This window comes from Amblyraja radiata, chromosome 17 (genome assembly GCF_010909765.2).
Source record: "Amblyraja radiata isolate CabotCenter1 chromosome 17, sAmbRad1.1.pri, whole genome shotgun sequence".
Classification (NCBI taxonomy): domain Eukaryota; kingdom Metazoa; phylum Chordata; class Chondrichthyes; order Rajiformes; family Rajidae; genus Amblyraja; species Amblyraja radiata.
Window position 1 is genome coordinate 43200116 of NC_045972.1, and position 16856 is coordinate 43216971.

The window sequence follows — 16856 nt, forward strand, 5'->3', positions numbered from 1 at the left end:
CAGGTTCTCATTCAGTGACGTTCACGACTGACTATGTAAAGGATATATTGCCAGCTTTTGAAGCTATTGTCAAAATACCTCGGGATTAAAATTAAATTAAACATTACCAGTGCTAATTGCGCAATGGGTACTCATTATAAAAAATGAAGCAAAATAAATCAAAAATGTGCTATTTTTGAGTCCTGTAAGTTAATAAATGTTAACAGAGCTCCTAATCAAACTGCTGCAATGGTTCAACGCTAAATATTTAAATATGTGACAATTAATTTTAATTTGCTGAAATGGTTTCTACTCAATAGATAAGCAAAATATTTAACTTAGATTTCATTGCAATTTAATTTTGTGGACACTGCCTGTTTTTTTTAACTCTAAGATTGTGTACATTTTCCAGCTGATACAAATTTTAGTTGCTTTTTGCTTTGCATGATTTCAGATCCTAGGAGACGGGTTGTTATCCTACGCATCTAGGAACAGCCGCAGCAAGTCTCAATCATCTCACAAGAGATTCTGGCTTTTTATATTACCTCTTTTACTCAGAAAGCAAAGCTTGTATAGGTTCTTTTGAAAGGTAACTATCTTTGAATGGTGTTGACGGCTATCTTAATCTCACACCTGATAATGCTTCAATCTCAGGTGCCTTTTATGAAGCACAAACATTTACTTAACCTTCATCTTTCAATAAATGCATCATTCATCTAATAGCTCATCATTTCATAGGATAAAATTTTGCAAAAATGCTTGATGCTTTATCTGGATGTCATTTTAATGGAAGGTTCAACATTTACATCACAACGGTGAAAACTGTGGGGGGAAAACTGTCGGTAGGCAGATAAAATGCCAGGAATAAATAGTGCCATTAGAATATGGTAAATAAAATATCTATTCTTGACTTCTGCTTTCAAGAATCATGGCACCTTGAAATTAGAAATTTAATAATAATTTTCACCCAAACAAATAGCTGAGATCTGTCTGCAGATCACATGATCTTTTTTCCCTACACAACCACTGCTGGATTTTTTAAGCTAATTTGGTTTGAAACTATGCACTATTTCGATAGCAATGAAGCCTATCATGAAAAATACTTAACAATAGATTGACAATCATATATTTCAAATTCCATCAAATTTTCAAAATAGTTTATAAAATGCATTTTAAAGAAAAGCTTGCTTTATAAACGCTGATCATAAATCCCATAGACTGTCCTGGACTATCTAAATTTGTTAATGTTTGTAGCAGGAGCCCTCGATCTTATGTGCAGGAAAGAGCAATATTTGCTTTTTTTAGTATTAGCTGTGGAATTTATGCAGTCCTATCTAATATAAATCACCAACCCAACCCAGATTTAAAATTAATTTAACGTTGTGGAATTTAAGAGCTAATCAAAGGAACAGTTTATAATAATTTTGTTTCAAAATCAGCAAATTTTTTTTAAAAAACTGGGCATTTTTGAAAGAATTTAGTTAACTTAAGGGGTGAGGCAATATATTGAAATAGTTGAATTTGACATAATACTTCAAAAAAAGACACAAGGAACTGCAAATGCTGGAATCATGAGCAAAACACTGGAGTAACTCAGCTGGTCAGGCAGCATCTGTGGAGGAAATGGATAGACAACATTTCAGGTGGGGAAACGTCTCCAGACTGAAGAAGGGTCTTGAGCCAAAACAAAATTGCCTGACCCGCTGAGTTACCTCAACACTTTGTTTTGCTCAATGTTTTTTTAAGTGGTCTCATTATCTCAGGGATACTCCAGAAACATGTCTGCCTCAGGATCAGATGGCTCTATATTTATAGTTTATATATAGAATATTGTCGAAATTTTCTCTGATATTTGGCACTGCAGTTCACCAAATACTGTTCCTTAAGGTGTTATGTGACAGAAAACATGCTTGCATCAGCAAAATGTCAAGAAACTCAAGATTCGTAAGATAATCGAGACACACCATGTGGAGCTATGAAACTGAGGTACTCATTCATCTCTTCCCCAGGATTCCAGAGGAAACTACTAATCATTTCTGAAGGATTGACTGCAATTTAAAAAAAAGATTCAATGGTAAGAAATTTCTCGTATGTATAAACGAGACAGCATTTGATTTGCCACAATAAAATCTACCTTTATCCAACCATTGTTATACCACATTCCCTTTTGAGATTTTGTAAATACTTTCTATTCATTACAGCAGCACTCCACATGGTTTATTTATGTCAACATACCTTATCACGGTATCACGGTAAAACCATCACCCGTGGTTCTGTAAATGTATACTTTTCCAGTCAAAAACTAACACAACTTGGCACAATTAATATAAATTCAACATAAATGTATACATCTATACCTGTCAAATTCAGTCAGGTGAAGCCTTAGTAACATTTTTTTTACTCACTTGACTCTCAATATTTTTATGACTGCCTTTCACTAATTTCTGATATTACTTCCTTAATTTCCATCTTGTTTCCTTCATATATCCATGAACCTGCTTCGCAATAGCTGCTTAATATTCTACATGCTGTCTGGCAAGACCAACTGCCATTATTGTACAGTGAATATGATAATAAGAAGGATTCATCCTGCAAAACTGACTTTACTGAAGCAATCCATAGTACCCAACATAGACTTTAAGGAGGCTACAAAATGTGGGGGGAAAAAGCAGTGGTAAATTTGATTGATGACGGTTTTCAAATTTCAGCAAATGTAGGTCAATAACAGAGATGGTGAACTTTTAAACCTCTCCTGTAGCACAAATGGAAAAAAAGCATGTAAAGCAGCATGTGGCTATCACATAGCAACTCACTAGATTAGCATAATGGCTTCTTCTAATGAATGTCTGCTTAAAAGTACCAAATGCTTGTGAGAGAGCAAATCCAATGTAGAGCTCCGCATGGCCATTGTACCTTTGCACAAATGGGACACCCAGCCCAATTATCATCCCACCGGTTGTTTGAAGGCAGTTCCACAATCCCCACAGCACTACATGGCAAACTAACTGGTTTGACAGCAAATATGTTAAAAATTGCTGTCCAATGCTGACATTATATTAGTCATTCCATCTTATGCTCAGACACACAAATGTTCTTTTAACTAGTTACTTTCGTCAGTTGTATATATCTTTGTTGAAAAAGTTCAGAGGAACCTCGTTGCATCAAAAATCCAGTTGATTCTCTTGCGCTTAAATGATGTTTCAGTTTAAATGGTGATTCTTGTGATTTCATCAGGGTTGGCATGGAGGAATTTCTCAATGACAGTCCAAGCAAAGTGAACTGATAAAACTGCAGACACTCATTAACCCATTCTATGCTTCTGCTAAACTCCCTCGACGCCACCAGTGGCAGGGATTCCTCCAACAAATACCTTGTAATTGTGCTGTCATTGGAAAACATTGACCAAAGACCATCTTATAAAAAGGCAGCTAAAGTGAAAGAAATGATAACTCTTCGTACATTTAATTTTTTCATAAAGTAAAACAGATAGCATCAATTTTAAATTCAGATAATGCAGTCAATATTTTTACAAGGATAATGTTGTAGCAAGGCATCTAAAGTGATGTAGACTCTACATTCAGCAGGGATTCTGCTGTGACTACTCTGCCATTTCTTAATGAAACATCCCCGTTCATAAGGCACGACACAACATCACAGGGTTCTCCCCAATGTTAATTTATCTTATGTGCTACAAAAGCTTTTCACTGTACCTCGGTGCACGTGACAATAAACTAAACTCAAACGTACAATTTTACAGGCAGCTGATAGTTTTCAGAAAAAGGGTGTTTGTTTAAACACCGTAATAGGAACCCAGCTACCATTTTAATTTGTCTTCCAATCTCCAAAAAACAACCAGCTAATAAACGTAAAAGACTTGTAAAAATGGGGGAAAAAATTACAAGAATCACATTTTTACTAAATTAGTAGCAAAAATGCTATGAAAGCTAACAATTTAATGATTTATAATTGAGCCAAAGGCAAATGACATTGTGTGCAAGATCTACAATTCCCTTGGAGATAGCAGACCCCATCTTCACAAGCACATATCAAATGTACACTACCAAAAACTAAAATATCTATATGCTAGTCTTGTCAGCCTGAAGAGGTCTCCTGCTGACAATCGTTAGAGTAGACCTTTCAAAATTAAAGTCATGATAACATTGACATAGTATGACACGGTCGGCATTTTTGGTAATGTTATACAAATGTTGCTTTTCATTCGTCTCCTGCTAATGCTATGATCCAAATAGCTACTTACTTTTTGCAAAAAATATTGCAACCAGGCTACCACCTTTCCATAAGCTACCTGCATGAATCTCAAATCAGCCCATGGATGTGCATTCACTTTGACTGACTGACTCTCTTCCTGCAAAAAAGTTCTCAGTGCTTTTGTGTAGCTGCACAACTTAGATTGTATTTTATGTATTGAACGAATCTTCCCTCCCATCAGAATTATACCATGGTCCCCCAACTAACAAAGCCAATCAGTTTCTTGATAGTATGTTGTGTATATCAGAATTGTTTAGTCACTACTTTGAAGTTAGATCAATCCAAAGATAGACACAAAAAGCTGGAGTTACTCAATGGGTAAGACAGCGTCTCTAGAGAAAAGGAATATGTGACGTTATCACCTAGCCCACAGCCAACAATGGACCATTGTGGGCTTCACCTTTCCTTGATCATCATTACTTTTTTACATATCTCTCGTCCTTTCATTCTATCTCTGTCTATATCACTGTCTATATATCGTTTCCCTTTCCCCTGACTCTCAGTCTGATGAAGGCTTGACCCAAAACATCACCTATTCCTTTTCTCCAGAGATGCCGCCTTCCTTGCTAAGTTACTCCAGCTTTTAGGGTCTACCTTCGTTTAAAACCAGCATCTGCAGTTCTTTCCAAAACATTAGATCAATCCAATCTGCAATTTACATAATATTACTACATTTATAGAAAAAAGATACATAATGAGGTACAAATAAAATACAGACCACCCTCGACCACATATCATAATTTCCTCAACTATTTTGCTCAGTGTGGTCTTGGCTGCCTTCTAAATTAGCCGAACTGGCCACAGCTCGCTGGCAGTTCACTTTCTTCAACACCATTGGGTTGGCAATAAATAATGGTCTTGCCAGAGACACACACATTCTAAAACAAGAATGAATAAAATAAAACTCTTCAATTATCTTTTAAATATTGTCCTATTTAGTTTGAGATCAAAATCTTTATGGGAAATAGGAATCATTGAAACCTCAATAATTACATTTGCTCTCATAATCTTACATACATACAGCCCTTGAATATTATCCCTCGAGTCCATTACTAATTTGGTTGAGTTTAAATTACAAATATGAAGCGTGTGCACATATTGGAAATTTGAACTAAATCAAAATTACCATTGAATAACATTATTTCTGTAACAATTTTTCTTCCTGAAAACTACTCCAATCAATCAAGGTAACTCTTTCATTATTTTACAAGTTCCCAGGAAATGGATGACAGTGTGTAAATGTGAGCAAGACTATTTCAGGTGATAGGTCACAATCTCATGTTGTTAAGTGGCACAGTTTGATTTTCTGATCTTGTGAGTGATGTTGTTCTATGCACTATTGGTGCAATAGTGTCCTCTGCTGTTTTAATTCTGCATTTACACTGACCATTGACCCTCATTCAGCAAAACCTTACCAAAACACACAGACACTGGGGTGATGAACTCTAAATTGCTGCCAATGTGAAAATTGTCGAAAGAGGTCATCATTTCATTAACTCCTGACCAAATGTGTCACACAGGAACAATTGTTACAGGCAAATTAGAATCAAAAAAATTTCTTGAATTGAATTGAAAGATAAAACTTAGAAACAGATTATTTCGCCCACTGACTCCACGCCAACCGCTGATCACCTGCTTCCATGTTAACCCACATTCGCATCCATTCCCTACACACTAGTGGCAATTTACAGAGGCCAATTAACTTACAAACCAGCACATCTTTGGGATGTGGATGGAAACTGGAGTACCTGGAATAAACCCATGCAGTCACAAGAGAAATGTGCAAACTCCACACAGACAGCAACCGAGGTCAGGATTGAACCCGGGTCTCTGGATATGTGAGATAGTAGCTCTACCAGCTGTGCCACTTCAACTGAGGTTTTTAATCCATGTATTTATGATTGTTGGATGGTCTGTTGACACCAAACTTTTTCCAATCGGAGTCACATAGGTGTCATACAAAGAACAAAACAGGTCAAAGAGTACTCTTCATCTATTTTGATTCTTGTCCTAATTTTCAACGTGTTTGTACTGTTTTAATAGGAATAATCCATATCTTGAAATATTTCAATCTGAACTGCACATTGTTCCTTTATTTTAAATAAAGCTCATGAGGAAAGGACATTAAATAGCGTGTAGGAAGAAACTGCAGATGCTGGTTTAAACCGAAGATAGATACAGAAAGCTGGAGTAACTCAGCGGATCAGACAGCATCTCTAGAGAAAAAGAATAGGTGACGTTTCTGTTCGAGACCCTTCTTCAGACTCGTCCTCCATCATTATCTGCAACTGCATGCTGGATCCAGTAAGATGTAAAGAAATACATACCATTTGCTCCATTTTTTTCCAGGCATTCTCCAGCTCAGCCATGGGTCCAAACCACCAATCACACTGTTTTGCAGAGCGTTTTCCTTGAAACCAGAATTGCCGCAGCCACTCAAACTCCACCTGCAGCAAGAAAACATCATTCCACTTCAGACAAGAAATCTCCAACCACAGCAAACATATTGTGTAAAGATAAAACTCCTTTCGGGGAACTAAATATTTCACATCAGCACTGATATCTCTCATATTTTTTTTCAATCACCTATGTTTGAAATATCAAATATTAGGTAGTAAGTAGCAAAGATTGAAAATGAGGAATAAAACATAATCGGCCTCCAAAATAGAAAACAATGTTTCATTTAACTTAAGATCTTAAAATTGCTGCCACTATTGGCAAAAATCTAACCACAGAACATAGAAAACAGCACAGCACAGGAACAGGTCCCTTAGCCCATGATGTTTGTGATGAATATGGCACCTTCTTAAACTAATTATTTTTACCTGCATGTGATCCATATTCCTCCATTCCCTGCATATTCACAGGTCCAGCCAAAAACATCTTCCATCCCATTTCCATATCTGTTTCCACCACCACCCTTGGCTGCACGTTCAAGGCATCTACCACTCTCCGTGTAAAAAAACCTGACCCGCACATCTCCTCTAAACTTTCTTCTTCTGCCCTCTGATCTCATAGCGATGCCTTCCAGAATTTAACATTTCCATCCTGTGAAAGTGGCTCGGACTTACTGATCGCAAAGGGACTGGCAGGCCAAGGAAGACCTCCACAGCTGATGACAGAATATAATAAAGAAAAATCCCCAAACACCTGTCCGACAGATCAGAAACACACTTCAAGTGTGGATTTGTCAATGGCCACAGTCTGCCGTAGACTTCATGAACAGAAATACAGAGGCTACATTGCAAGATGTTTGCATAGAAGTACTTAAAGGAGAAACCACAGTTCTGGAAAAAAGGTCTTGTGGACAGATGAGACGGAGATTAACTTATATCAGAGTGATGGCAAGAGCAAAGTATGGAGGAGAGAAGGAACTGCCCAAGATCCAAAGCTTACCACCTCATCTGTGAAACACGGTGGTGGGGGTGTTATGGCCTGGGCATGTATGGCTGCTGAATCGTCATTGATGATACAACTGCTGATGGTAGTAGCATAATGAATTCTGAAGTGCATAGACACATCCTATCTGCTCAAGTTCAAACAAATGCCTCAAAATTCATTGGCTGGTGGTTCATTCTACAGCAAGACAATGATCCCAAACATAGGGCTGAAGCAACAAAGGAGTTTTTCAAAGCTAAAAAATTGTCAATTCTTGAGTGGCCAAGTCAATCACCTGATCTGAACCCAATTGAGCATGCCTTTTGAGCATGCTGAAGAGAAAACTGAAGGGGACTAGCCCCCAAAACAAGCATAAGCTAAAGATGGCTGCAATACAGGCCTGGCAGAGCATCACCAGAGAAGACACCCAGCATCAGGTGATGTCCATGAATCGCAGACTTCAAGCAGTCATTGCATGCAAAGGATATGCAACAAAATACTAAACATGACTACTTTCATTTACATGACATTACTGTGTCCCAAACATTATGGCGCCCTGAAATGAGGGGACTATGTATAAACACAGCTGTAATTTCTACATGGTGAAACCAAAATGTATACAAATGGCCTTTATTAAAATCTGACAATGCGCACTTTAACCACGTGATTTTTTTCCTATTATAAATCTCAAATTGTAGAGTACAGAGGCAAATAAATAAATGATGGGTCTTTGTCCCAAACATTATGAAGGGCACTGGAGATGAGATTAATGTCCATTCCCTTCTTTAGTCCACATTCAAATTCAGGTTTGACTGTTGAGAGTGAAAATGTTCTATATGCTGACCGTAAAATGTCTACCTGGAATTTTCTACTGTAAGAATTCTACCTGGACTTCCATAATGCCTTAATGCCTCTCTTTTCCAATAACCTAATTTGTCCCCATTCTGCAGAGCCAATCTGAGTAATGAAATAGTTTTTCGAGACACATTTTTATAGAGCATGCAAACAGCTCCTTCTGCCCACCGAATCCATGCCAATCACCAAGCATTCATTTACACTAATTCAGTTCAGTTCAGTTTAGTTTATTGTCACGTATACCAAGGTACAGTGCAAAGCTTTTGTTGTGTGCTATCCAGTCAGCAGACAGATAATACATGATTACAATCGAGCCATTTACAGTGTATAGATGCATGATAAGAGAATAAGGTTTAGTGCAAGGTAAAGCCAGCAAAGTCCGATCACGGATAGTCCGAGGGTCACCAAAGAGGTAGATAGTAATTCTCTGGTTGTGGTAGGACGATTCAGTTGCCTGATAACAGCTGGGAAGAAACTGTCCCTGAATCTGGAATTCCATTTTATTCTTCCAACTTGATGATTCCCATCAACTCCCTGCATATTGTACTGCTCATCTAAACACTTGAGATTAAAGTAAAGGCAAGTTGAACTATCGCCGCTTCCTCCTCGACACACCAAGTGAAAACCGTGTTGAGGGTATCCTGACCTAGAGGTCACTGTTAAATAAATGCTGCCTGCAGAATAGAATTAACATTTTGCTTTGCAATTTCAGAAGACTAGGGGAAGAAATATTATACCTGTAAGATGGATATATTTCTGAAGTTTCAAACAAGGGTATATAAATTTTATTTGTTTTACTAAATCAGACAAGAGTGATTGATGCTTTCACTGCATGCCTGAAATAGCTAATAGTAATTTCCTTAATTCATTCTACAAACTGTTTCTTTTAGTTTAGTTTAGAGACACAGCACGGAAACAGGCCCTTCGGCCCACCGAGTCCGCACTAATCAGCGATCCCTATACACTAGCACTATCCTACACGCTAGGGACAATTTACAATCTTTACCAAAACCAATTAACCTACAAACCTGTAAGTCTTTGGAGTGTTGTAGGAAACTGGAGCACACAGGGAAAACCCCATGCTGTCATGGGGAGAATGTACAAACTCTGTGCAGACTGCACCCGTGGTCGGGATCGAACCTAGATCACTGGCGCTGCAAGGCAGCAACTTTTCCGCTATGCCATAGTGCCGCCCCACTCTTCTGTTCTAAATTTTCCCCTAAATATTTACAAATCCCTGGACATATCCAACAAGTCATCTAAACTGTGCTGCCAGTTATAAGCCACTCACTGCGCATTTTGTTTAAGAGTGCATCAGTAAAAGTGGAAAAGCTGAAATTTAGTGGAGGTCAGTCCACTTCTCCCCTGAAAGGTTATAACCCAACACGTCGCCTGTCGCCTTCCCTCCACAGATGCTGCCTGACCCGCTGAGTTACTCCAGCACTTTGTGATGCGCTCAAGATTGCAACATTTGCAGTTCCTTTCATCTCTGCTGGACTTGCCATTCAGTCTTGCAGCAAATGGTGTGACATGACAAAGAGAGACCTGTATGCATGTTTGAATCTGGCGCTCAGCTTTATACCTGGGATCAGAAAGGTGACTCCAGTCCTTTTAAATGGAGCCACTTACCTTGTTGTGGCCCATTGGTGTAGCAATTAGTGCTGCTTTACATTTCTGGCACCTGGGGTTCGATCATTACCTTGGGTATTGCTGGTGTGGACAGTGCAGGTTCATAAGTTCAGTTGTTCCAGGAGTATAATTAGGCCATTCGGCCCCAGGTCGACTCCGCCATTCAATCATGGCTTATCTACCGTTCCCTCTCAAACCCATTCTCCTGCCTTCTCCCCATAACCCCTGACATCTGCACTAATCACCCTGTGATTGCAGGGATAAATGGGTAAATTGAAATTGTCCCTAATTCAGATAATGTAGACAAGTATCAAAATGGAACTGCCAGGCATATGACTGAGTATAAAGATATACAATGACGAGTAGGACTGACGAGATTACTCTGCTGGGAGCTGGCATGTACTGATGGGTCAAAGTGGCACCTTCCGAACGGTAAAATAAGAAATAAATAGTGTTCTTTTTTTAATTTAACTTCAATTATTTTAAATTGCTTTTGAGTGTTTTATTACACTTGCGATTAGGTATTTTAAAATCCACTGGAATAACTTTTAAAAAATGTCTCTGGCTTTCAGAGAAATGTAACAGTGGTTAAAAAGCCTTTGCCAGCTGGTGATCTGTCAAAGGCTGTGAGGGAATTCGGCAGACATGTCAGGATATGATGCTGAGGAGCCACTCACCACTTGGAAGCCGTACACTTCACCAGAAGCTTGTCAGATACAGGGGGGGGAAGGTGGTGGTTAGCTTGTGCAGCCACTGTGAGCAGGCAAAGTAAGTGCAGATGGTCCACGAGTCCGGTACGTTCCAGCACATTATAGACGCACGGTAATATTACACTCTGCTATTGCACATGTGGACAAACAATTCCACTGAATTTAAAATTCATTGTTTAAGTAAGATTGATCAAATCCCTCAAAACATTAAGGACCACTGCATCTACTGCATTGTTAAAAATTACTGCATCCAGCCGTTGCAACACACAGCACAGTGCTAGCCTCAAATATAAATAGACTTCAAACAACTGTACCTCAGAGATTCATTTGCCCAAGCCAGATTGTACTGTTCCTCTATTCACTGTGATTATAGATGTGTTGGATATTTTTAGTGAAAAATGTAGCAATGGCGAACAACTACTTTGTCCAAAGAGACATCATGACAACATTAGTGATACATGCAACGTACAACTATACAATCATGGAAATACACTTCAATGTCTTGTCTACAATTTCCATTGATAAAGTATTCCCACTAAATCATTCTCACTAAATTCTGTCTGAAAATAGCTTCTTTTTTCTCTATTAATCTATTGATGCAAGTTCATGTTGTACCATTAATCTTTGTATACACACAGTACAACAAGGAGGCGGGCCCTTCGGCCCACTGCGTCCATTTTAACCATCTACAGTAATCCTCTTTGTTGCACTAGGACTATACCCTTCTATGCTTTCCCTACATAAGTGTCTGTCTAAGTGTTTCTTAAATGTAATAATTGCATCTGATTCCACCATCTCCTCTGGTCATGAGTTCCAGATATTAACTAGCTGTTAAAAATACTTATCCCACAAATCCCCATTAAAATATGTTGGGAGGAACTGCAGATGCTGGTTTAAACCGGTCTGAAGAAGGGTCTCGACCCGAAACGGCACCCATTCCTTCTTTCCAGAGATGCTGCCCGTCCTGCTGAGTTACTCCAGCTTTTTGTGTTTATCCCCTTTAAAATACTTCCTCTCACCTTTAACCTATGCCCACTTATTTTTGATATCCCTATCATGAGAAAAATATTTTGACCATCTATTAGAAATATGCCTCTCATAGACTTTCTGTCAGGGCACCCTACAGCCTCCTTTGTTTCAAAGAAAATAAGCCCAACCTTTCCAACCTCATCCCACCTTCAAATTCAGAAAATATACCAGTGAATCTTCTCAGGTAGATAAAAATGCTGGAGAAACTCAGCGGGCAATGCAGCATCTATGGAGTGAAGGAATAGATGACGAAGGAATAGGTGAAGGAATAGTGAATCTTCTCTGTACTTTGCTCTGCTCAACCACATCCTTCCTATAGTGTGGTGACCCAAACTGCACACAGTACTCCAAGTGTGGCCTTACCAGTGTTTTGTAAAGTTGCAACTTGATGTCCTGACTCTTTTATGTTTAACTCACTGCACCATGAAAGCTAACAAGCCATTTTCCTTGCGCAGGAAGGATCTGCAGATGCTGGTTTATACCGAAGATAGACACAAAATGCTGGAGCAACTCAGCGGGGTGCCAGGCAGCATCTCTGGAGAGAAGGAATAGGTGATGTTTCAGGTCGAAACCCTTTTTCAGACAGAGAGTCAGGAGAGAAGGAGCCTTGCGATGTGGCAGGATAAAGTGAGAAAACACATATCAAAGCAGATGATGATAAGGATATGTAGAATGGTTCATTGTTAGCTGAGAGGAAGGATGCAAAATTTATCAGAATGACAGTGAAACTAGTTGGAGAACAAATGTGGGGGAGTGACGAAGAGAGAGGGAAAGCAACTTGAAGTTAGAGACTTGAAGTTAGAAGTTCCTCCAAACAGCACTTCACTCTGACAGTGGAGGCAGCTCAGGACAGAAAGGTCAGAGTGCTTCGCATCCGGGAGATTGCGTAGACCTAGGTGGACTGAGTGGAGCTGTTCAGTGAGAAGTCATATTACTTCTTCACCACCTTACCAACCTGTGCTACAATTTCAGGGAACTATGGATTTCAACTCCTAGGTCGCTCTGTAATTCAACATTCCTTAGTGCCCCGCCATTTATCGCATATACCCTACCCCCGTTTGACTTGCATCACCTCGCACTTGTCGGTGTCAAATCCCATCTGCGAATGCCCTGTCCAATTTTCCATCTGATCTATATCCTGCCTTAGCCTTCCTTCGTTATCCACAGCGCTGCAATTTTGTCATCCGTAAACTTATGAATCATACCTTGTACTTTGGTATCCATGCTATCAATATATAACACAAACAACAAAGGCTCCAGCAACAATCCCAGCGGTACACCACTACTCACAAGCTTCCAATCTGAAAAGCATCCATCCTCCACTACCCTCTGCCTCCCATCACCAATCCAATTTTGGATCCAATTAGTTCGCTCACCTTGGATCCCATATGCCCTGACTTTCTGGACTAGCTTACCTTGTGACCTTGTCAAGATGCCTTACTAGCTAAAATTGCCTGGTGTATTGGCATGGTGGTAGACCGCGAAAAGTGATACAATGTTTTATTATTTCTGCATGAGTTTCATTTCCAAACAGTTGCCCCTAAATCTAAAGAATGTATCCGTAGTTAATGGTGTACACAAAGAGGATCAGTAAATATACGTGAAGAAAAACTGTCGGAGCAGTACAATCTGGCGTGTGGCAAAGAATTTCTGCATAAGATATAAAGCTCTTTATACTTGAGGGCTGCATTAGGCAAGGAATAGTTTGGAACCAGAAGGAGTTTAACAACACAGCTGCAAAAAATATGCGATTGGCAGCAAGGCTAACAATCAATTGGTTGAAGATTACAGGAGAACTAATTTCTTCATTTCAAGAATAATGCTAGAGAATGCTGTACATCTGGGCACACCCAAACATTGGTCCAGTGCACTCAGAAATAATTTTATTCCATAGTCTGGTGGTTCCAGACCTTGAAGTCCTGCAGTGAAAAGGGGGAAAACGGAAACACAATTCAATTAACAACATTCAGTTAAAGCTATGACTATTTCCCAATTATCAAAGCAAAAGAGGCATTTAAGAAGCCTCTGTGGCATTTCAGAGGCTTTTAGATAGCCCCATAGATGTGCCTATAGTGGAGGGATAGAGATCACATGCAGGCAGAGGAGATTAGTTTAACATGGCATCATGATCTACATGGATATTGTGGGCTGAAGAGTCTGTTCCTGTGCTGTACTGTTCAATTGTTCAATGTTTTGATTCGGAATTACGATTCAGACATGTTGATTCTGTGGTACCAAGGTATTAGCAAAGAAAATTTAATCCAAATAGATTTTTAGAAGTTGAGACATAGAAGTATAATCATGCACAGTTGTGAATTGTCTTTCTACATCTTGTTGATAGTGATAAAGATTTGTAGCAGAAATTTACATTTCAACCATAAGTACTGTTAATATGCAAACTTTCTCGATAAAGTACTCACTTTACATTTTATCTACTTTGAATTACCCAGAAAGAAGCTACTTTAACCATCAAATCCATGCTGACTGCCAAGAGAGCAAATTAATGTCCCATTTACACCCAGTGCTATTGTACAACTCTGTAAGAACTCAGGGACCTATGCACATGCACCCCTAGATCCCGCTGCTCCACAATACCCCTGCCATTCACTGTGAAGGTCCTGCCCTGGTTTGACTTCTAAAAATGCAACAACTCACACTTACAGTATTTGCATTAAACTCCATTGTAAGCCCACTTAAAATGGGGTTGTGTGCCATTTTTGCCCACTTGCCTCACTGATCAAGATCCTGCTGTAATTTTTGATAACCTTCGCTGTCTACGATACCACCCATTTTAGTGTCATAATCTTGGTTAGAACAACATAGAACTTGGTTAGAAGGTGGAACACATGTTGAACACCAAAATGCTGGAGAAACTCAGCGGGTGCAGCGGCATCTATGGAGCGAAGGAAATAGGCAACGTTTCGGCCTGAAACGTTGCCTATTTCCTTCGCTCCATAGATGCTGCTGCACCCGCTGAGTGTCTCCGGCATTTTTGTGTACCTTCGATTTTCCAGCATCTGCAGTTCCTTCCTAAACACGTTGAACACCCCCTGCTTACCATATTGCCCCAATATTGACGTTAAATATGTTTATACACATATTTATTTATAGTTTTAAATTTATTGTTACATAATTATTTCAATTAATTAATTCCATTCAATTAATCAATTCACATAATTATGTGAATGAGGGACAAACTTGCTCTAATGCATTCTTTATCACAAAATGTCTGTGTGTCTCTAGAGTGCAGTTTTCTATAAGATTTGTAGAGAGGCTGTAGTTACTTTTTAATTATAACGGCATGTGCAACCGATCATAGAGCGAGCATAGGCTATCCATATAGCCTGATTGTGGTATGGAATTTGCCATATGTTGATGATCCAAAAGCCAAATGATCAGGAAACTTCTTGGACATTGCTTTCTGGAAGGTGGAAATTATGACATAGCAAAGATGGGCCACAGTTTAATGGAAGGAGGAAACAAAGGCCACCGTACCACAATAACTATTTTTTTCCGCCTGTAAATACAAATAAACAATTTGCTTTTGTTGCCAAAATGATGGAGATTCTGCTTAAATTCTGCTTAGATTCTGCGTGTGTTTGCTCTACATCCAGAATTTAGGAATTAGTTGCATTGTCTCAAAATGGTTTAATATATGCATTCATGATTTAGACAAATTATTGAAGTTAGGGACAATAATAAAATAAAATGATTCCAAGCATTCTGGACGATTCACTTCCACCTATTATCAAAATGTATTTGATGTTAACTACTGCCAGCAAGAAATTCTACAACACCAATTGAAAGGCTAATGATTGAAGAGATTCAGTTAAAATCATATGAAACATAACCAATCTATTTTAGTATCAATGTCCAGTTTTCATAAGGGGGCCTGCTTGCTGTGCTTGTGCGGCATAGTGAATTACAAACACCAGGCATGGAGGCTCACAAACCTGTGTACGGATAAACTCCAAATAACACTTACCCGGTTCGAGCTCACAGTAATGCATCGTGAAACTCAGCATGCGTATCTGAACAACTCTATTGGTTTGCACAACAGAAACAAACATTGATTAAAGGCGGAAGCTTGGGTTTTTAGTCAGGATTAAATATCGAAGGTCAGCTACAAGAGAGCATGGCATTTAGTGTGCGTGTCATGCTGAGACAATTATTTAGAAACCTTGCTGAATGAAGGCCACCCGCACAGGTAATCCATATTTAATTTCCTTTATACCTGCAAAACTATCAGCTGAATTGACGTTTTATTCTGACATGCTGCAACATACATTACCCATGCTGTGCCTATTTCCAGGACAATATTCTCGACTGCAGATCCTGTATCTAACTACCCTCGCCCCTTTCAGTGTTAGCAGCTGAAATGTTTCTGCAGTGCACAAGCTAATTTTCAGAGGACCACAAGGTGGTAACTGATGAGTGAAGAATCAATACCTAGCACGATTGTAGCTATACCCCAGAGCTGCAGGTTGGCCAGGTCCAGAAAGCATGGTCCAGCTGCCTCAGAGGTCCACCAATCAATCAAACATGGCAGATCTTCTATTTTATTATAAATTATTACTGACCACATGCTCGCCAGCCACCTACACAGATAACAACACATTCTGCAATCATGCCTTGTAGTAACTATCTCAGGGCTTGGTAATTTTTTCAGCTTGTTGTATGCGAGCGCTCGTTCAAACGCATGAGGAGCTTACTGTGCAAAGTCCATCGGCGGAACTCATTGTAAAGTCAAACAAAATATACCAAAGACAATGCCTCGTTTGCCACCAAGAGTCAATAAATCAAAAATCAAGAAATGCGACTCTCCTGGGTAACCTGCAGCCAACAGCCCAATCTGTCATTTCCAACACTGCAGAAATAACTGGTGACCTTACAGTGCAAGTCTGCACTCTGTCGTATTTCTAAACACTGTCCAAGGACCAACTTCAATTCAAGTTAAAGAGAGTAATATATAAAAAGGCTCATGATTTGAACAGTTGTAAATGTGGC

General features: G+C 39.2%; 1 protein-coding gene across 1 annotated transcript in view; it reads right to left on the reverse strand.

The window, feature by feature from the left end:
* The window catches only part of fto (FTO alpha-ketoglutarate dependent dioxygenase), a 296064-nt gene that overhangs the window by 199759 nt on the left and 79449 nt on the right, over positions 1–16856 (reverse strand). The window contains exon 7 of the mRNA XM_033036328.1: positions 6576–6695. Within this exon, the coding sequence (XP_032892219.1) occupies positions 6576–6695 (120 nt within the window). The remainder of the gene's footprint in view (positions 1–6575; positions 6696–16856) is intronic.